This window comes from Chanos chanos, chromosome 1 (genome assembly GCF_902362185.1).
Source record: "Chanos chanos chromosome 1, fChaCha1.1, whole genome shotgun sequence".
NCBI classification, from domain to species: domain Eukaryota; kingdom Metazoa; phylum Chordata; class Actinopteri; order Gonorynchiformes; family Chanidae; genus Chanos; species Chanos chanos.
This window is the reverse complement of record NC_044495.1, coordinates 39,367,683-39,390,667: the sequence shown is the minus strand read 5'-3', so window position 1 is coordinate 39,390,667 and position 22,985 is coordinate 39,367,683. Positions and strand designations below refer to the sequence as shown.

At 41.4% G+C, this 22,985-nt stretch overlaps 1 protein-coding gene across 1 annotated transcript in view; it reads left to right on the top strand.

The window, feature by feature from the left end:
- The first annotated feature begins 608 nt into the window (after positions 1–608).
- The window catches only part of galnt18a (UDP-N-acetyl-alpha-D-galactosamine:polypeptide N-acetylgalactosaminyltransferase 18a), a 44,526-nt gene continuing 22,149 nt past the window's right edge, over positions 609–22,985 (top strand). The window contains exons 1-2 of the mRNA XM_030789062.1: positions 609–852; positions 22,733–22,928. Of these exons, the coding sequence (XP_030644922.1) occupies positions 615–852; positions 22,733–22,928 (434 nt within the window). The 5' untranslated portion in view covers positions 609–614. The remainder of the gene's footprint in view (positions 853–22,732; positions 22,929–22,985) is intronic.

Here is a 22,985-nt window from a genome sequence, read left to right as displayed (position 1 = left end):
TGTGAGTGTGAGAGAGAGAGAGAGAGATTCTTTTTCTTATTTGTTTTACATCCAATTGTTAGCTTATAAAATGTAATTAATGGTATTTCGGTCTTGTCGACTACAAATGTTGGATACCACTGTGGATGATAGACATAGCCTAGATCTTTCACTTATTTAGGGAGCTCTGTCTTGATATAGGACATTGAAAGCAAACACAGCCATGTGCTACAAGGGCAGTGGAGTTCTCGAGTACCTTCTGTTAGTTTCCGAAATATTACTGGCTGTAGACCGCATGTGTGCAGCGCGCGACCCTGTCTCAGTGGCGCTGTCAAGTCTATGAGGCGCGCGTGCAGTGTCTGTTGAACGTAGTGTCGCTCTCCACCACCGATGACGCAGCAGTGATGAGCGCTGTTAAGCTTATTGGCTTTAAATATACGAAACATTAACGCTGTGTATTACTACGATGTATTTTTCCTCATGAAATGTTTCGGTCGGGCAGAATGGGCACATAAAAATTGCAGAATGTACAGAAAATGGTATGTTGATTTCTGTGAGACAGGCAGCCGATAGAGGTTCTTGTTAGGATTCCACCTGTGTTTCGGTGAATATTTATTACACATGGGGATGTTGCGATGGCTTGCACCAGGAAAACAAAAACTTTGGTATCAACCTGCGTAATTCTAAGCGGTATGACAAACATAGTCTGTCTACTTTATGTGGGATGGATCACAAATTACGTTGCGAATGTGAATGTCAAAGTTCCAGAGGAGGTTCCAGAGAAAAAGTTTCGGGAGGACAATAAAGGAGAGACGCTTAGGATTATCGAGAGACTGGATCGACTTGAAAATGTTGTGAATCAACACATCCAAGGTATGATTCATTAATTACTTAATATTTGTGTCTTAAAGTAGAACCGGGGTTTTATGAGGAATATGACGTTTATTAACCACTTTATGACTCCGAAAGAAAAGATGGTCTACTCAGGATATGAAATGATTTCTCAGATCGTTGAATCGTCAGATTCCTTTGGAAGAAAGAAAAAAAAAAACAGTTGCTCAGCCTACCGACAGGACATTCAGAGTTTTCTCGGGTGTAATAGGCTATACCTAAAACGTTTGCGAAATGCAAAACGATAAGCAAAGACTGTGTGAGTGATATCAGTTGTGACAACTGATGGGCTGAACAGTGAGGTTTATTAAAGATGGGGAGAGAGAGAGACACAGAGAAAAGATCCGCAATTGCCATGGGGTTCATGGTGTTTTCTACGCTGCTTTCAAACGATCGTTTATAACGGAGGTTAGAGACACAGAAAAATTAATCTATCGCGTTGCAGAAAGGAGACTGAGCAGATCAGATTAATTTTAGCATCTGGCAAAGTCCTTGCATAAACAACCCCCCCTACTGCTGGTGCCATGTTTCACTGCGGGACACATAGGCTACAAGATCCCGCCAGGGCTAGGAGAGACGAGTTGGTGTGTGAATCTGAGTCGCTGAACGCGTAATAAACCGCGGGACTTCCAACAACCCCTGGTATACCTTCCCGAGGTATTTAGTTATTGCGCTGTAGTTATCTTGCGAACTGTTTTAACGCTGTCGACAAGAGCACTTAAATCTCCAGCCTAGGCTACAGCAGTCTCTATATCAGACGCACTTAACAGGATACAGACAATAAGCTCTCGCATACTTACGGGTATTCAAACACAGGGTATTCACAGAATACCCTAAAGACGTTCCAGGTTCTTACTCACTCTTAACGCTGAACAGAAAGGAGCTGTTTCATCGCTGGGATTTCACAATTGTTATTACTCCTGATTGCATGTCTTTTTTATTTTACAAGCTATTTATTTATTTATTCATTTTAATTTAACATGATTATGTGCTGTGGTTTAAACCTGGTCTTGCTCACTTTGGCCTCATTACAATGTAGTCAGTATGCGTTGGTGGACAACAGCGTTAATGAGTCTTATCTGAACAACTCAAAGCTGTTGCCCTTTTCTGTTTATTATGTCCAAAAGCACTGAAAGTATTACCTAGAGAGCGGCTTCATCAGGGAATGACTTGTTCTTGCAGAAAAGAAAAGGAACAAGGCATATCATTTTGCCTTTCAGAGTCCCCTCTTCAACGCAAAGATATGTGTCAGTCAGGTTTTCCTGCTCCTCTCAGGCTGTGTGGTTGCATTCTGATTCAGAGAGACTGGGTGTCACGCTACAGCTGGCTCCAAGATGACCCACGGTGTGCAGGACCTGCTTCACTCGGAGTCATGCAGTGAATCCACGCACAGACTGCTAACTCATTATTCCCCCTCTTGTTTTCTGCCAGGGCCCGGACAGTCCTAACTAATATTGTGAGGGGGATGTTGTTAGTGGGAGGTCACCATGGTAACTCTATGACCATGGTAACGGAGCATTATTACCTTCTCGCCTGCCACGGTGGTTCAAGTGGAAATGTAAAAGTGTGTCTGGAAAATTATTGTACAATAGGGTACATATGGATTATCTGAGCATGTGATGTGGAAATTAGCAGTTAGCAGTTTGAGACTCCTCTATGGACAGTGTAAAGACAGTGTAAAAAACAGATGGGCGAGTGTTCTGTGTTTAGAAAAAGAGAGAGAGAGAGCAGGGACAAAGTATCATCCTGGCATTTCGCTTTTGGGACAACTCCAGAATGCCAATTTCACCGTTCAATATGGCTTAAATACTGAACAGAATTATCTAAGTGCTGAATGCAACCTGTTGTGATAAACTGAAACAGGATCTCCTGCATTTCCAGTCTCTGGTAATTCTCTTAATCTTTCTGTTTGCTTAAACATTTGCAATGCATATTTATCTGTGCCTTATACCCACAATCTATCTTGGCTGGTTTCGGCTGTTTTACAGCTGATCTGTTGTTGTGGAATGAAGATATTTGTGTTTAATAAGAAACACCATTCTCATAAAGCCCTTAAATATTATAATGGTTTGATTACAGAAAGCCAGGCATATGGTATTCATGGAACATCCATTCAAAAAGAAAAAAAAAAGAAGGAATCTTAGTGACAAGATGCATGACTCCTGTGGTTTTGTAACAGTCTAATCTACAATCTTGGGCTGCCTCACTTTGCAGTGTGGACCCCATGATTACAGAGCAAGTGTATTAGAGAATTAGAGATATGACTGAGTATTGAGCTGACAACCCTATACAGTTTACACCCATCCTAGCTGAGGAGTGTAGCATGTGGCAGGCACTTCCTCCTAGAGATCAGCAGAGTGTGTTCCATATTTATGAGCCCATAGGTGGATGTTACGGGGGGAGCTGTGTGTGTTTATGTGTGTGTGTGTGTGTGTTTGTGTATGTGTGTTGGGTGGGGTGGGGTGTTGCGCTGTGCAGACATCTTATTGTACAGAAATAAGCTATTCACTCTTTTCCCATTTCTTCACTCTGTGTGATGGCGCCAGCAGGGTGTCTGAGTGGTTTTATCACTCTTTTATCTGCAGCACCACATGGCCCTGCGAGTAAAGTGTAGGCCCAAGTAATTTATTTTGATGTACCTCATTATGGTTTACTCATAGCAGGCTATATCATCCTCCCATATAGCTCTCTCAGCTATCTGTATTCATGTCTGTATCATATCTGCTCTATTAGTACGTCTGGAAAAGTTTTCCGAGTCTTCGAGGCGCCCTCACACAACACATAAAGTGTAAAGAGCAACACAGGGCTTTGGCAGCATCACAGAGAAAGCAAATGGAAGAACTTAAAAAACGGAAAGTTTCAGAAAGCAGATGATCAGAAAGACAGCTTGAGCCTTAACACAACACGAGAATGCTCGTGCTTCCCATAAAACCCTTTAAGGAAAACATGTTTCAATCTCTTGATTTTTTTTCCCCTGTGAATGTTTTAATTGCCATTTCAGAGCTTTATAAATGCGTTCCATTTAGTTTGGAGCAGTAATTGCAAAGACTTGTCACAGATTTGAGTGATTACTCATTTATGTGTTTAGCACCATGACGCTTGGCTGAGGAAGACTTACACTGAAGAAGATGAAATGAAATAGCCCTCTCCTTTCATTCAGTGCTCCAATTACCACTTCAGACTTTCCAAAAGAAACTCAGGCTTGGTAACATTAAAACAAAACTCCAGAAGCTGGTAAATATTTTGTCTTTTTCTTTATGCTTACCCGTGATACCTGTCATTGCAAATATTTAGTGGTCTGTTGATCTGCCTGATGTCCAGAGTGGTATAGCCCCCTGCTAATCACACCAAAGTTAGCGTTAAGCCTCTCTTCACACAGCTCCTGGTATACAGATGCAATCCTCATTTTACTCCAAGGAGACCAAGTTGTCGTGGAAAGGTTTTTTTTTGTTCTCTGAAGCTCCCCTCACTGCGTCTGATTTGGGGTTAGCAGCACAGACTGAAGGGTTGCTCTCAGAGGATGGTAAAAAAGAAGAAGAAGAAAAAAAAACAGATGCTAGTCAGTGCATGCGCTGCTTTAATACTGTAATCGGAGCCTCCGACGAGTGATTGTGACACGATTAGTTTCCGGGATTGAGTGATTTCAGAACTGGCCTTGAGTGGAAGAGCTGTTCCTTATGATGGATGAGGCCTGATCCCATTACCTAGAAATGAATGCCATGATGTTTTATACTCACAGAGGAGAAAAAAAAGCACATTATTAAATACAAAATATGCACTAACTCCTTAGCACTGTGAACCTGTAGAGGGTATTCACAACGTGATAATTATCTTCTCTAATTAACTGAAAAAATTGGTGGAGCTCTCATATGAGTTTGCTGGCTGAAGTAGCTTTATTTAAAAAATTATATATCTTTTAAATAAAGCTACACTGCATAGTGTTTTGGTATTGTATAGAAAATATAGTTTCACTGTAGTTTTTAGTGTTTACTGTTCCCCATAGGAGGGGCTTAATCAACATAATTGATCTTTACTGTTCCAAGCCTTTGTTAGAGAAAGGAAGTTATGTCACTGTTAAGCTGGCCTTGAAGACAACACAGCACTGTTTGTCTTTTAGTATTACACTGGTCAGATCAGACAAATGGACTAGTTTACTGACCATACTAAGGTGAGGGAAAAACATATAATTATTATAATGATGTATCTTTTCATATTGTGGTGGTTTGCATTTATTTTTATGATTAAACAATGCTGACCAATTGGAGAATGTCACCACAGCAGAGTACAAGGAAGCTTTTTCCCAGAAGCCAGTTTTCCTCCAAATGTCCGAGAGCAGGTGAACACCATGGTGTGTCTGTGTTACTGATGGACATTTCTTCTGCTGACCTGCAAAACCCACCTGGAAAACTTATTCCATGTCACTGGGCTCACTTGAGGAGTTGATGTCAAATGCCACCATCATGGTTTCATAAGCCTCTGGGTATTTATACACAAACAATGCAACATCGCATAATGGAAGACTAATCTTCACACACTAATGACATAGCTTGAAATTATGTTTGTGTCTGGCCTTTGTTTATGCAAAGATTCCAAGAGTCACGGTTGCAGAACAAAACACATTTGAACCAAAGTCTTACACTAATGTTTACAGTGTTTGTGTCAGAAATTCATGGATGGTCTTGTTAATTTCAGTTAAGAGAAAAACAGTATTTCTTTAAATGTAAGCTCAGGCAGGAATCAGCTGAAAACATTTCATAGTGCTTTTTAAAATACTTAAAGCGGTTTGCTCGCTGCAAGTCTGCGTTGTAGTTGGTAAGGTTTTGCAGCTCTGCTGAATCAACCCTTCGAGATGACCCCTTCTCCCTCTTTATTATCCGACTGTTTTGGTTGAATCAAGTTCTAATCCAGTCCCTGGACCCCGTGTTTACGCAATCTGTCAAAAAAAACAAAAAAACAAAAAAACCCCAAAAAAACAAGGGTGTTTGGAAGCATCCATGGGAACAAAAGTAAAGCAGTAGCGAAGTGAGATTTAAAAAACAAGGGAGGAAAAGCCCTCTTTAAGGTGTGTGGGAAGCTTTATTGGTCTCATGCAGTGTTCCTCTTGCCTCAGCATCTATGCATCATGGCATCGCCTCAGTTTATGACTGGCATTTGTTATTACCGCTTATGAAAAGCAAAAACCAGGGGAATGGATCACAGATGGCAGATATGCTTCTTCTTCTTTTTTTCTTTCTTTCTTGCTCTTTTTTTTTTTTTTAACTGTGTTTCAGTGTGTCTATTAAGAGGGCCACGTAACTGCGTCATGCCAGTACTTAGAGCTTTTGCTGACAGCTCACTTCCCACATCAGAACACCTGTTAATGGCTGAAATAGCCATGAGTGTGTGTGAGTGAGTGAGTGTGTGTGTGTATGTGCGTGTGAGAGAGAGAGAGAGAGAGAGAGAAAGAGAGAGAGAGAGAGAGTGTCTCAGAGTCACTTGTAATTCTCAAGGAATATTCCAACACCTGGCTGCTGGAGAGAGATGATGTATATTGGAAGTGGAGTGAGCACACTCTGGGGACAGACAGGATGTTGTCCACAGCCACTGCCTCACCGAGCATTGACTTATATTAATAAAAATGCCAGATTCCCAGTAAGAATGACTGGCCCGCCCTGCTGCTTCACACCGACTTAGGTTTAGGACTTTCCTCCAGTTCAAACCACACACACTAGGTTCTCATCTGGTCTTCAGGACCTTGATTAGTTGCCTCTTGAATGTTAGATTAGGTCTGGAACAAAACGGTGCTGAAGAGTGGAGGTGCAGGAGGGTTGATTGGCCAGCCTGGGTGTACGATCTCTGTCTATTCTCTATTCAAGTGTCTGGGTCTTTCTCTCATTCAAGGTTTTTTTTTTCTTTTAAGAATTATGTGCTGTAAACAGTAATTAGAGGTCATGTAATTAGAGGTCATGGTTTAGAACTCCTGATTCATTAACGTAACAGACCCATGAGGAGTAATGAACAACCTCAGAGAGCTAGAGGGAGGGAGAGGGAGAGTGGGAGGGGGAGGGGGAGGGGGAGGGGGAGAGGGAGAGGGTGGAAACCCAAGGAAATGGGTTTTCTCATCTTTCACACTCATCAACCGCACCAGTGGCAGGCCCTGTGTGCTGCGGAGAGGGGTAACACAATCATGTGCACAGGCTCGGGCGCACACACACACATACACACGTGCACACGCACACGCTCAACACTTAAAGCCTTTCTGTCCCTCTCTCATGCACTTAAACTTCCACTCAGTGGACAGTTCATTAGGAGGACCACCTTGCTCCTTGAAATTGGATTGCTCCTAAAGACAGTGAGTCATGTGGCTTGGTATATAAAGCAGGCAGATAGGCATTGAGGGATCCAGCAAAATAAGCAACCGGAACAATTTTGAGTTGTTGTTGTTGTCGTTTTTAATCTGTAACAGATGCACCGTTCGTCTGTCTCAGAAATGGGCTCCCTCACACACACAAGTTTTATCCACACCAAGCTGTGTCTAGAATTCAGTTAAAATGCATACAAATCCAATGAGCAGCAGTCCAGTGAGTGAAACCAGTTCACCGATGAGAGACGCTGAAGGAAAAATCAGCAAGAGTCATCCAAGCAGACAAGCGAGTCGCAAACAGACGAAACGCTAGCGGAGTATCAACGTGATGTGCAGGGCGGCCTCTTAGAATGCGTGGGTCATCCTTCCTCATCACGGCCGGGTTATAGCAGCAGACAACCACGCTGGGTTTCATGCCTGTCAGCTAAAAACAACAAGCAGTAGTGGCTCCAGTGGACACAGACTCACCAAGGCCTGGAGAGTTGAGGAGTGGAAAAAACATCGCCTGGTCCTAGCATTGCATCATGCTAATGGCAGTCAGGACTTGCATTAAACAGGATGAGTTTGTGTACCTGTTCAGCCAGGGCGAAGATAGAACTGGCTGCTGATGGCGGTGTGATGGTGTGGGGTGTGTTTTCCTGGTATCAAGGGAGAAATGTTTCAACATCATGACATATTTCAGTGCTGTTTCTGACCAGGCGCATCCCTTCAACGCTACAGTTTTATGTTCCTCAGATGGACACTTCCAGTAGGCTAATGCACTCTGTCACAAAGCATGCACTGTCTCAGAATGGTTCCAGAACATGACAGTGAGTTCACATAAACCCGGTGGCCTTTGGATGGCATGAAACAGGCTGAATGAACCATCTTCCAAGCCGCAGCCACTGTTTGATGCTGCAGTGTTACCATGAATCAACATTCCAGTCAAACATTTCATACGCTTGGTAACATCCATAATCCTGAAGGACTGAAGCTGTTTTGGGGGGGGGGGGGGGCAAGTGGGGTGGTCTGACCTCATATACTATGGCTGCACCTAGTTGACAGGTCACTGACTGTATGAGGCTTCACAGCAGGCGAGATGACAGTTGATTGAGCAGCATCTGGTAATTTCATTATGGTCTCATTTTACACTCAACCTCTGAGTGATTGCTGAGTGAGCATAACAGGATTAGACCAATCAGTCTCAGTTCTTGACCGCCCTCAGGAATCTTTCTTATAATCAAGAGCTTTTTAGTTGTGAATTTTATAGCCTTGATTAGGAGGCACTTCTTCCGATGGTAAAGAACAAGCCTCACGTTTTACGCTTATGCAGGAACCAAGTGCCCAAAATGAAGGAGGAGCACTTGTGATTATATATATATATATATATATATATATATATATATATTTTTTTTTTTTTACCAATTGCTTTTCAGGTTCATCTCAGCATTTGTGCGAGTATAGAATGTTTCTATTTATTTTTGAAATAACTGCCTGTAGATAGAATGTGCTGCCAAGGAAGAGAGCTAAAGAAAAGTTATCAGTAGCTGAGGAACTGAAGAGTCTTGGAAGTCTTTATGACTTGTCAGGGACTTCAAACTTCATAGCTATTTGTATCTAAAGCCGTAGACCTCAGGCTTTAGATACACAACCCAGACAGATTACATGGGATTGAACTGATGCGTTTTATAAACATTGCAGTCACGAGACAAGATATATTTTTTTATAACAGAAAATCACTCCTATATTTTAGCATGTCATGTTTTGCAGTCTAGTGACTGATACATCTTTGTGTTTACTAATTAAAGCATCCACAGCCTTTCTGCTCTTCACTTTGACAAGAAAATGAATTCCCGGAAGCGTCTTAAACTCAGTATGACTTCATTAAACAAACAGCACCATCAATGGCTCAGTACCAACAGCCACATGAATAAAGATGATGTTGGTTTTCGTTTTTTTTTTTTTTTTATTTTGTCCCTTTCAACAACTAATGTTTGGGCTGCTACCAACTGAGCATGTTTTTTAGTTTAGGCCTTTTTAGTTTAATTATACGACTTATAAAGAGATAAAGAGCCAGCGTGACTTGGTCAGAAGTGATTATTGTCATAATGACTTGAGAGTTTTCAGTTACCTAAATCGACTCAAAAAATGATTCAAGTGTTTTCAGTTACTATAAGTGACAAAATTACTCAAAAGATGATTCAAGAGTTTTCAGTTTATGTAAAGTGACTTCAAAAAGGACTCAAAAATTGCTCAAAAGTTTTCAGTTACATAAAGTGACTTTAAAAATGACTCAGAAAATTACTCACCTTAAGTGCCTTCCCAGCGGTTACCACTGTGATGTGCCATCTGTCTCTCTGTGTCTCTCGGCTCCATTATGTGTTTACAAAACCACTTACGGTTCAGTTACGGTTTTTTTTTTAAATATTCCCTCATGAAGGCTGAAATTTCTGAAAACTGAAGTAATTCAGCATGTATGTTGTTCTTTTCACAGCTCAGAAAAGTGACTTGTTTATCACATCAAGTTAGCATCACTTCACACTTTTTACGTGGGAAACGAATGAATATCTAATTTGAAGTGAACAGGCAAAGAAAGTTAGCCATGAACTCATTTACACTACACTGTTCCTGGATCGGGGCAGCACGGTGGCGCAGTGGGTAGCGCTGTCGCCTTACAGCAAGAGGGTTTCAGGTTCAGTTCCTGGCCGGGTGGCCAGGGTCCTTTCTGTGTGGAGTTTGCATGTTCTCCCCGTGTCTGTGTGGGTTTCCTCTGGGAGCTCTGGTTTCCTCCCACAGTCCAAAGACATGCAGGTTAGGTGAATTGGAGACACTAAATTGCCCTTAGGTATGAATGTGAGTGTGTTTGTCTGTGTGTCTGCCCTGTGATGGACTGGCGACCTGTCCAGGGTGTTTCCCTGCCTTTCGCCCTATGAGCGAAGGGCAGGGAAACAGGCTCCAGCAACCCCCGTGACCCTAATCAGGATAAGCGGCTTAGATAATGAGTGAGTGAGTGAGTGAGTGAGTGAGAGTGTTCCCAGATCAGTGCCTGGCCTCTCCACACTGTTCAGTTCTAACACAGTTCTTGCACTGTGCTTACATCTCTGTTAACTCTTGGGTGTTTTTTTCTCATAAGGTATGTGCTTCTGATTTCATGTAGTCTCTGGTCAAATCCCCCAACTAACACCAGTATATGGAGGTGCAAAGCATGCTGGGACATATAACCTGAAAACTGCCTGAACCTTAATCCAGCATTATTGCCTTTCAGCATACAGATTCACTCTCATAAGTTTTGACTGCATTTGGCTGACCTATAGCCCTTTAACTGGAGAGTGACCTTAAAAAAGTGTAGTTTTTTTTATCTACTATCATTTCTTTTCTCACGGCAGACTTAGTTATGTACTGATCATCCAGCGCGGGAACGTCTTCTACTTGCATCGCTGTTTATTTACAGCTTTACTTCAAGGAATCCTGTGCTATTGTTATACAAATAGAGGTCGAGCTAAGTTTGCGAGAGTCTTCCTGGCAGGCACAAAATATTCTTATATCATATTTTAGCAGATTTTTTTTATTACATGCCAGCTAACTTCAACAGGAGAAACTCAAGTCTTTCAAGATCAGCATAGTAAGGTAACAACATCAGTGGGGTTTGATTTTCATCTGATAGAGTAATCAATTTCTTTTCATGTATAAATCTTTATATTTTATGTGTCATTTGTGAATATGGGACCTGAATGTGAAAGTCTTGGAGACATAGGCATCTCTGTGGGATTCTGTTAAGGTGTTAAGTAGAAACAAAGGGATCAATTTATAAGGATTTAATTTACTTATATTGCAATAACACAATCCTCTTTCATTTTGACAGCTTAACCTGCTTATGTCAAATCAGGATTTTGTTTTCTCCTCATAACTAAACAGTGATGAAAACGGAATGTGCTTTCAGCCCAAGATCAAGCACAGCTTGCATAGTGTAGTGAGCATGCAGGTTTAGTGATAGGGAACGCTTGTGTTAGATGCCCCATTAACATGCCTACAGCATGTGTGTGTGTGTGTGTGTGTGTGTGTGTGTGTGGGGGGGGGGGGGGGGGGGTCACCTCTTTGCCCAGAGTCCACATGTTGTCTTTTTTTGGGGGGATTTTGGGGGACTGGGTTTTTAAGAACTTTTACTGTTTTTTTTGTTTTGTTTTGTTTGCTTGTTTCTGGATGTCAAGCTCTCGCTGTGGAGTGAGATTTTTTAGAAACATAGCCAAGTCCTTGTGAAATGTGGAGGCGTTGCATTTTGATTACATCAGTGGTGCTGTGACACTCAAAAACATCAGAACCTACTCACAGACACTTCTGATCACTTCAAAAATCCTGGGGGTGGATAAAACAGATCTGGAATAAATAAATAAATACCTACATACATACATACATATATACATACATACCTACATAAATACATACATATATACATTTAAAAACTGTGTTGCAGTCTAACGCTTCAATTTAGTTTATTTCATTGCTGTTTTACCATAAGCGTTTGCATACTTTAAGGTAAGTATTAAGTATTAAGTAAAGTATTAAGTGTTAAGTAAGACACGAGTAGATGAACATGAACATAAATCATTTCCTTCACCTTTCTCAGGCAGCTTCTATAACGGAGCACTTTTAATCAAAGGCTTTTTGAACCTAACTGACAGTTTTTAAATGCCATGATGAGTGACAGGGGTGAGGATCCAGGCAAAGGAGCGCCTGTGAATGGGGAGCTGGCTGTAAAGCCGCGTTATAAGTGACCTGCACAGAGCGAGAGAAGACGAGCAGTGCCTTTCTCGTAGTGAAAAAGAAAGAGAACAGATAAGCGTGAGTGGCCAGAGACCTGACTGAAATTGCAGTCAGGGATGGAGGAGCAGTGGGAATAAAGCCAGGAGCTGTGGTGTCTGTTACACGTCGACCTCCATGAGTGTTGGAAATAAACCTGTTCACGTTTGATGCAGTTGTCAATATCTGATAAACCAATGAAACTATTTAGCACATGTCAACATTCAGTTTAACATACCTCAGACAACATTTCTGTACTCTGCTTCATACATATTCAGTAATGTATGTATTGATCATATACAAGCCTCATAAATCAATAAATGATAATGTTATGATGAAGGACAATGTCTTGATAATTGACAACTGTTTAAGATTTTTTCATGTGTAAGAGAACAGTATTGCACCTGGTGTTAATTTTTACCATATATCAAAATTTCTTGATGTAATCAATGTATTTAGAAATGTAGGTAAGTTTGTCCCATTTAACGTTGGATTGTGTTGAATTGCTTTGTTTGCATTGATTTTTACGTCATTCCCAGACAGCATACTGCCTCTTGGTTTTGTTGTATTCAAACCAAAAAATGGTTGTCCCCTGCTGTTCTCTTCCAGAAGTGACGAATAAAGTCAATGGTGTCCTACGGGGCATTTGACACATACTGTAATCGTCAGTACAATCCAATCCTCTGCTTACCTCTGAGAACACAACAAATAACCACAAGGAGGAACCTCCAGTGTCAGAGACTAGAATCCAGGGCCTATTGCCATGACGCATTCTAGAACTTAATGCTCAAATGTGTGGAACAATAGCCTTGTGGAACTTTTGGCTTGCGGGGTCTCAGACTTAATTAGTCGTAAATGACATATGAGGACAGACTTCTTGTTTTTTTTCCTTGTTTTTTTTTTCCTTGTTTTTTTTTCCCTCATCTGTCCAGTGGCTTTAGGAAGCTAGAAGATGTGCCCCCTTAAAGCAGATGACACATGCTGTCAACCTGGATGTGTCTCTCTTTCTCTCTCTCTGTTGCCACGGCGCTAAGCCGCAGGTTTGGTACGTCTGGCAGACACTTATATAACCATGTGAGACAAGCAGAGCATCAGATCATATCTCTGTTTTTCACCAGTCTCAGACATACATATGGAGTAGGTGTTTTCCTTTACGCCCATGTTATAACTCTCAGTCTATTTGTACTAAAAAAAAGAGGAAGAGAGTGAGGTTACATTTAGTGAGTTCAAGTACTAAAAGCTCTCATATCTGTTAAAGGTCACAAAAATACTGGCGCTTATATAATGTGTTTTTGTCCTATATACTTGAGTCTAGAGAACTGAGGGACATGAATCTCAGCTTTCCTCTCAAGTAATATTTAAAAAAAAGTATAACAGTTCTCATAGTAATAGTTCTTACAGTCCTTATAGTTAGTCATAGAAGCTCCCTGAAGATCCACAATAAATGAATTTGGAGGTTTCAAGGCTCCGGGCTGCACAGTTTTGTTTTTTTATTCTCCTCCCTCTCCTGCGTTTTGTTCAGTTGTACTCATCGCCTGGCCTGTGTCCAGTCTCTCCAGCGGTCAGACTGATGGGTGGTCAGGGTAGTGCATCATATCCCTGTCTGTCCGTCCAGCTGCAGGCAACGCAGGGTCAGCGAATCCGGCCTCTGTGTCCCAGAGCTTGCCAAGCGGAGACGCGGTAAAACCGCCTCTGTGAGAGATGAATAAAATATGTTTTCCAGCTCTTTGCCAGTGAGCTGTCTGCATCCATAAGCTTCTCAGGCTGGGGATGAGGGGTGGGGTGGGGGATCATCCGCCAATGCAACATTTAGACAGGCAAGGCACGTCACCTCTCCCATATGCTCATCAACTCTGGGTTGCCTGGGGCTATCCTGCCCTCAGGTCACGGCGTTGCCTAAAAACCTACACTGTGGCTTTGCTGTGCGGTTCATCGCGTCTTCAGGACTTCAAAAAAACCCCAAACGGACCATTGCCCCGTTTAACCTCAGAGAGAGTTTCTTTCAGCAAACTTTCTTCCCCCCTTCATTGCTCCCACCTCCCCCTCTTCTTAAAGAAAGTCTTTGATCTAGAGGTTTCTGACAGGGCAGGTGTGCTGTACTCTTGAGGGCTAATACCCTTTAGAGGACTTTCTCTTGTTTTTGAGAAGAAAACAGCTCTATCGAAGTCTTCAGTAAGATGAGGTGTAGTTTTTTTAAGCCTTTATACAGAACCTCTTCACTTTTTCTCCTCACTTATTGCTGCTTAACCATACTAAGCAATGCAAATGAAAAGGGGAAAAAATTGAAGAGAGTAGGGATAAAAATGCCTAGCCAAATACCACACTAATACCATGAATGATATTTGTAATTCTGAAACGTTACGTTTTAGATAGACTGTATGACTGCAATCTAGCAACTCCTGATAGACTGTGATACAGCCACTTAGACGCCTGGTATGTGGTTAGTTCCTCTTAAGGACTCATCTTGTGAGAACTGGAGGAGATTTTTCCTTCACACTGTCACTCAAAGCTCACACACTGGGGGTCCAAGGCCTGTTGTTTTGTTAAGCTGCTTTGTGTCTATTGTACAAGCACTTACCAAAAAAAAAAAGAAAGAAAACTGAATTGAATTGAACTGGATTGAATTGAATTTGATCGTGTACGTGCAAACCAGAAGAAAAGTCGTCAGTCTTTTGTGGATATCTGTTTTGATGCTTAGTGTGATTTAACGGTCTGAATGGAAAAAGGAATTGCGTCCTGCTGTCTCTCAGTAAAAAGATGATGTCTACTTCATTTCTGAGTTGGTTGGTTAAAAACCAATGTGGAAAAGGAAAGTTTCATGATATTTCAAAGTTTACATCACCTGAGGAAACATTTTCACCGATGAGAGTTTGAAGCATTCCAGGGGTTGTTATAATGTGAATATTCCAGTAGTTAACAGTAAACAGTGAGAACATGTGAGACAAAGCTTTAACATGTTTAAAAACTGCTGGCCCTTCTCTAAACTTGACTGAAGAAAAAACGAACAGAGAGCAGTTTTTATGTAGGGCTAAACTTTATTCCAGTAGGCTAATTATGGACTGCAGTATTGCCATTTGTGTTAGGGATGTTTTGAATTTCACTGTGCTAGATTTTGCAAGTTTTAATGACATAGCAGTATGTTATATTTTTTCCCTTCACTGAATAAGTGATGATGGAATCTGCGAGAAAAATTACAAGATATTCAAGTTTATATCACGTGGAAAATGCCACGACATCGAGGCAACAATCTGAAATGATTTAACAAGCGTGGGCCTGCAGAAAGACCTTGGGAACAGCTGCTGAAACACTCTAACAATGGGAAAGTGCATTTAAAGTAACACGTAGGTGCTCGCTGTTGCCCTGGTTATGACACACAGCCTTCGCGTGTGTTTCTATCTGACACGCAGTGCTTCCATAAATACATTTAAAAACGTTCATGGTACATCTTTTTCTAGCAGTCTTAAGAGCTACGGCATTGTCTTTTTAGGGTTTTCTGCTCAACTCGTCTAAACTCGAGTAACGCGACACAGTTACGAAACCCATTAGAAATAATGCGTTACTGACGACTCTTGCACGTTTCTACTTGTAGATAACGTTGTGATCAAGGTCACTGTATTCTTTCAAAGAAATGAATGGTGCAAACCGCTACTTTGTGTGGTTTTTCTCTTTCCTTCTTTTTTTTTTTTTTTGAGGAAACAGCACTGCCTCGTGTTGTTGACGACTCGCTGTTTTAATGATAATAACTGTGATAATCACCCCAGATGCTCAGGTCCAACCGCAATCCTGAAACGTGCATCCAATAATGTCTCATTTTACAACATTTGCTCTGCAGGACATCCAAAGATCTTTCCTTCAGCATGTTTTAAAGACATATCTAGCGCTTGACTTGTCTGTGTGGCAAAGGTAATTAGAGTAGAAATGAATTGGGTCAGCCCGAAACCTTACCGCTTTAATTAGCGTTCTTTGAAAACAGTAATGATGGAAACGGGAGGCCGGACGATATGGTTTGTTTGATACAAGAAGAAACTGAAAACCGTGGTTTTAGTCTCTAAAGGGGGTTCACTTGCATGGTGCAGGGGGAAAAAAGGAAATGATGTTTTTTGAGAGAGTTCTACTGAAGCTGACTCTGACCTTTTGTTTTTCAATTGCGGTTCTACTCTTAAGGGTTTTGAAGTATATGCTTTTCTCCCAAGAGCATTCAGAACCATCTATTTTTCCAAAAGCAGAGGTCACAACAATTTTTCTGTAATACTAATTACAACAGCATTTCATCTTGGTTGGCAATGTTTTTGCCACAGCTACAAAAAGTGAACATTTCGTTCAGTCTAATTTGAAACATATATTCCAAAGTACTAAATTGTGCTAAAAGCAACTGTACTAAAAGCAGAAGGCAAAGTTTGTTTGAGAGAGAGAGTACAATGTTTTCCTGGCCCTATTTTAAGCATCTTTCCACCAACCGCTGGGTACTCTATCTCTCTCTCTCATGGAGGATCTTACATCTAGTCTCACCCAGAGGCCAGCTGTTTGACAGAAGAAAAGAACAAAGATGTGTAATACATGCCAGGGCTTACTCTGCTTGGACCGTCTTACACTGGGCTCTTTACAGGCCTACAGAACAGCCTCACACGTTGTGTTTGGATCCACCGCGTGTAGGTGTAGTCAGCTGAAACAATGTTCTCGATGCTGAGAAGCTTAAGATAACGTGCGCTTCAGATAATGAAATTATCTTTAGGTATCCTAAAGAATAGCTTAAACCATGTCTTATCAAACAGTAGCCTTAAAAAAATACATTGGCGGTTTAAGGGGATTTTCAATCCTGTGCTTTAGAGTGGATATATCTGAGTTTAGCTGAAGACTTCTGGATGGGAGACATAGAGAGCTGAGGATACAGTCTGCCACTAATCTGAGGACGTCTCTCTCGCTCTGGAACGTTCTGATGCCTTAATTCCTCCTGTGTTGCCAGAGACGGAATCCTGCTGTAAAATTCCATGGCTTTATTTAGCCTTTATTAGCACCTCACTGTTTCTCAAGTCCCGTGGACTGACTCATACGTTTCACACACCTCTCCCAACACTGCCGTGTCAAGAGCTGATGTTCCACACTGTTCACACACACACACACATACACACACACAGACACGCAGACAAGCTGTCTCTCTCTCACACACACACACACACACACACACACACACACACACATACACAGACACGCAGACAAGCTGTCTCTCTCTCACACACACACACACACACACCAACACACACACAGACACGCAGACAAGCTCTCTCTCTCTCTCACACACACACCAACACACACACAGACACACACACACACACACACACACACACACGCAGACAAGCTCTCTCTCTCTCTCTCACACACACACACACACACACACACACACCAACACACACAGAGAGATTTAGACACAAGCAGGGTCACAGCTGTGTTAGATGTGGAGTGTGGTTATGTGTATATCTGGGCAGGCAGTCAGGGGTTTTTCTGGCAGCTCCTGTGTAGACCTTTGGGGGTAATCCTGTGACATGATGGATGCTGATAGCTCTCTGACTGCAGACAGAGTTGATCCACAGCCCACAGAGAGAGATTTGGGACAGACAAACAGAGTGAAATACGAGGCCTATTTAGACAGATAAGTAAATGTAGCGTTTAGCTTCATGTGAACTTGACAGCGAGGGCGATAAATCGTCGAGTGACTTTCAAAGCATCGGTCGTTTTTACTGGCAAAACGGGACAAAAATGAGGCAAAGAAATGGATGAAAATTTTGAGCTATTGTGGGTTTTATTTTTGACTTTGTATCCAAACACGAAATCAGAGCTTTCAATGGCCTTGTCACAGTAAGCACTTCCCCCAGAAGTTCTCCTCCACAGTTTACATAACTTTTTAAATAATTCATTTTATCAATTGAAATCAGGCAAAATAATAAACATATTCAGCCTCAGAAAGCAGTTTTATAAATAATATATATTTAAAAAAAAGGATGCACAGACGGACTAGTAGGCTTGGTAATATATCGTTTCAAGTAATCAAGCTAATTTCTTTCCTTGCTTTTCTTGCCAGGAGACTGCAGAAAGTAATTTAATCAAGTGCAATATCATGTTACCTCTAAGCCAAGCACATCTTCTGTAACTCTGAAAGGACGTATCAGGAGGCAGGAAAAGGAAAGTGGCATCGCGCCTCTGAGGCAATCTGTTCATTATCTCTGTAGTGATATTTGGCCACTGGCTCAGAGGAGTCATCCAATTTTGTTTGTAATTAAAACTGTTATGTTTTTCATTTCATTTTTTCCCTTTCAATCGCAGTCTGTCAAATCTATTCGCGTCCTTTAAGAAGCTTCTAAACTTGAATAGAAACCCGCTGGTGGTGGGGTGGACTACATACAGCCTGCCAGAGGTTATGCAAAAGCCCATATTGCATTATTGTTCATGTTTTCTCTCCTCTCAGATACACACACACACACATGCATAACATGCACACACAGACAGACAGACACACACACACATACACACTCACACACACATACGCGCTGTCTGTCTGAGAGGCATGTCAGCTGCTGATGTGTTCTAATGAGGGACTGACCTCTTTTAAAGGTCACCATGGCCTCATCCTTCCTGTCAACTCGTCCTTCTGTAATCATCCACACACACACAGCTCTGGTCCTCATTTACTTTATTCATTCCATCAGTGACTGCAGCTAGGAAAAAAAAAAAAAAAGATACCATTAAATTATATCATTGATTTTTAAGAGTAATTTCAGTTCAGTATAAGTGCTTTATGTGTCCCTTCATTTATCCTCTAACGAGGACTGAGCCCAAACCTAATCTGAACTGCATTTTAAATGGAAAGTTTTAAATTCTGAAATCTTAGACACTGTGGTGTTGTTTGCAGCCATGTGCTTGCTCGGAGGTGAAAAGCACATCCAAAAACAAATTTTGTCTCTCGGTCATATTTGGTCATTAGACCAGAACGGATCCAAGTGAAGCTGAAGATATTCTTGTTTTCTTCGTTTTGCGTGTCATCTGCGATCCTGTGTTGCGTCGAGACTGCGCGGGCTGTGAAAACACAGCCGCTCCTCCAGCAAGGTCGCCGTGACAAAGCTGTGTTGACATTGGAATGCAGTGTGCCACCTTGTCCTTTTTTCACATTACAAATCCCCTCCCCAAACCCAGCACACTCTCCTCAGAATGCAGTATAACCGACCTAGAGCAAGAACCCTCAGGAACTTCTTCCTCCTCTTCTTTTTTTCACATAGAACATGTGTGCTATGTCAGGCCATTATCTCACGGTAGCCAACGGATTCACCAATCATTGGTCAAACTCATTACATGTGTGAATGTGTAAAGCGGCATAGGAAGTGTGACTAAAACAAGAAGTCTGTAAAGGTGATAGGTGTGGACTTTCTGTTAATCTCCTGTTTAAACGTGCTTGTCCAAGCCTGTGTAAATATTAGGTGGAGAACAAATATTTACCTCACTAATAGTGCTGTTAATGGATTTTTGGCGGAGCTTTGGCGGCTTGAGATTCAGATGAATGTCATTACCAAGGCAAATATATCTCAGCTCACGTATCGAAAGCGTCTTCACACAAGAAAAGGAAAATTTATTTGTTCGTCGTGACCCTGATCGCTCCTGTGTACAGGAATTCTCAATGATTACAATAAACAGCAAGTCCAGTGAAAGAATACAGCGAAGCCAAGTGCTACATAAGTTTTAATTTAATATACTGGTTGGATGCATTTCATCGGAGTAGGGATCTGAGTCTGAAGGACATTGGTGTTTTGGTGTCACGCTGGTGATGAGATGCGGGACCCAAGTGCAAGACACGATGATGAAGGTGACAAAAGGAGGACTTTACTTACAAACTGAAGATTAAAACACACGTGCGAACTGGAACAAAACCAATAACAAAAAAGTGCAGCGAAACAGCGTGTTCCAAAACACAAACAACGATAGACAAGAGACAGGGGAAACACAAGGGCTTTAATACAAGAGGAAAACTAAACAGGGCAAACATGATTGGACGAAATTAACAAGGGGAGAGCGAGGTTAATAAATACAACAAACAGGAACAGGTGAGGGGCGGAGACAGACACAGAACAGGAGCACAAAGACATATCAAAACAAGAGTCCAAATTAAGGTGCAGGCTGTGACATTTGGTGACAAACGAATATACTCTCTTTTTAAATGGTCCCATATGACTCCAACACGTCAGTAAAAACAGATACACTGATGCTTTTTTTCCCCCTCTCTGTTCGGAATGCAGGCTGTCCTGGTTATTCAGACCTGAACATGTGAAGTACTGATTCGTTTAGCGAACGTGTCCATTAGCAGCAACAGGAACATTGTTAAGCCTAATGGAAGTGAAGGACATTGTTAAGATCACCTTTGCAGTTATTTTTGTTAATTGTCTCATATAGTTCAAAGTGGAAGGTACGCAGTGAATAGTGAGTGAGGATTAAAAAAAAAAAAAAGAAAGAAAAAAGAAGAAGCTGTAATTTGAAATCCATACAGCATCGCAAAATGCACTGAAGTCAGTTCATATTCATTATGCAAATGTTATGCATAGCTTTATGTATGTAGCCTGTTGCTACACCTACACCTTTTTATGAAAGGTAATGACACCTCTACCCACCCCCCACCCTTTCTCCCCCAAAGCATACACGCAACCTCACTTAGTCATGCTTTTTCCCTGTTGGCTCATCTTTCATCTCTCACCTCTCACGTACAAACCTACAAAAGGAAGCCAATGCAATTTATCCCCTCGACAAAAAACTTCCCTACAGGTACTGACAACAAATCCGTCCTTTGTGGTCACAGTATTCACGACTCAAATGACAAGGCCTTTCATTATCATTATCAGCCTTTTAGCCTGAAGCTGCACGGTTCATGCTTTGCAGATAGAGCTACCTTGTAGTCTTAGTCGTGATTAGAAAATACAGAGTGACTTCATGCCGCAGAGCCCAAGCATACACAATCTGTTTGCCTTACCTGTGCTGTTGAGTTGCTTTAGACTGATTTGTGGTCTATGACAGTCGAGAACGCTGCTATTTAGACAGCTTTAAAAAGCCCCTTAGAACCAAAATATCCCCAGAGCTGTCACTTTCCCCAAAAGGCTCAAAAAATGTCAGCAAAATGCCACTTGAATCTCATTTATTTATTTATTTATTTAGAGCAATAATCTCCTGTTCAGAATTCCACAGCATCTACCAGAACCTTTCTATCTCGACCCAAAACGCTTTAAAACGTTCTTAAAACTTAAGTTAGTTTCATATCTGTGTTTAGATTCTTGTATACCAGTTTAATCCTCCTCCGGTCTAATCTTTCTTTTTTTTTCCCCCTTCCTTACAAGTTGGTATTGATTGTGCTGTTAAGATAATCTCCCCAATTCAATAGACATTATCTGAAGAGTGAGACAGACGAGGCCACTCTAAGTTAGTCTATCGTGCAGAAATGTAACTCCATTGAATTACACTCCACTCACTGATCCTGGCAGATGCTAAATTACGGAAGGCACCTTGAATCCTAAATTACACACTGTAAATTTGACTGATTTTTTGCCGTTCAGTTGGCATAGCTACATGTTCCTGAGCCGTGATGTGTTAAGATGTCTGCTGGAAGATTTAGGAGGCAGGAGACATTGTTTAAACTATCATTCGATTTTTTTTTTCATGAAAGGTGTATTAACATGCTACCTCTGATGTTAGTAGCAAATGTGCATTATTTTGGGACCATTTTGTGAGCATCCGTTCAGCATGAGCACACTCTAACACAAAATGCTTTGGCCTGAAAAATATTTGATGGCAGTAAATTTTATGGCAGCGTTTTTAGATGCCTCCCCGTTACTTGTGACCTGCTCGCTCATTTTGCAGTAACTCCGAGCTGACTAACCATTTTCGCAGAAAAGTGATTTAGAGAGTAAAGAAGCAGCAAATTACGACTCTAAATGGGTCTTCAAAAACACACACTCTTTTCAAAAATAAATAAATAAATGTCGGACAAATAAATGCTGTATAAAGGCTAAATCTTTTGTGAGCTTAGCGTGGCTTTACCCATAGCAGTAAGACCTTTTGTGGTCAATAAATGACAAGGCATTTGAGCCATGACTCTTGAGTTTCAAACAAACCCTTGTGTCCATGCAGCAGCCAAGATAAGTAAGCTTCTAATGACCAAGTGGCAATAATTAACTAACCTCCACTGTTAATTAGCATTCCTTCATTACCTGTTAGGAGGCTTTCATTGGTCATTGTGTCTTATAAGGGTATGTCTCTATATAATACCATGCATTCTTAACCTTCAGCAATACTGCAAAAATGGTCCAAATTCATTTTGGTAAATTTTCATATTGTAAAATGAAAAATGTGGTTAAAAAAAATCCATGCCTTGTCCAGAGTAATGCAGTGGTGATCCCTGAGAGAATGATTTGAATTGATGTTGCAGGAGACTGTGATGTTGAAGGTTTGTTTCATTGGAGACACATCAGTGTTGATGACACATAATTTGGTATCTTCACTGTTACAAGCAATAGGCAAAACAGATATGTGTCAAACAAATTGTCCTCCTGTAACACACACGCACACGCACACAAACTCTCTCTCTCTCTCTCTCACCATAGTGTTTTTTTTTACAGCTGTGTGAGAAAATGGGCTGCCACATTGTGAAACTGGGTGAGACGTAGGTAAATTAACACATGCTAACTGTGTCTCGTCTTTTCTTGGCCTGTTCTCCAGAGAGACCCCTGAAGGAGAATGATGACATGGCGCCTCAGTCCTTCTCTGACTCGTCTCTTTTCACCAGCTGGGGTCATGACCTTGGTCCTGAGAGCAGGAGAGTTGCCCTCAGAAAGTTCCAGTACTACGGGTATAACGGCTACCTTAGTGATCGTCTCTCTCTGGACAGAGCCATTCCTGACCTGAGACCTGATGGGTACTTCTCATACTAGATTTTCTCTCTCGTGCACTCTCTCTTTCTAACATCTTATCA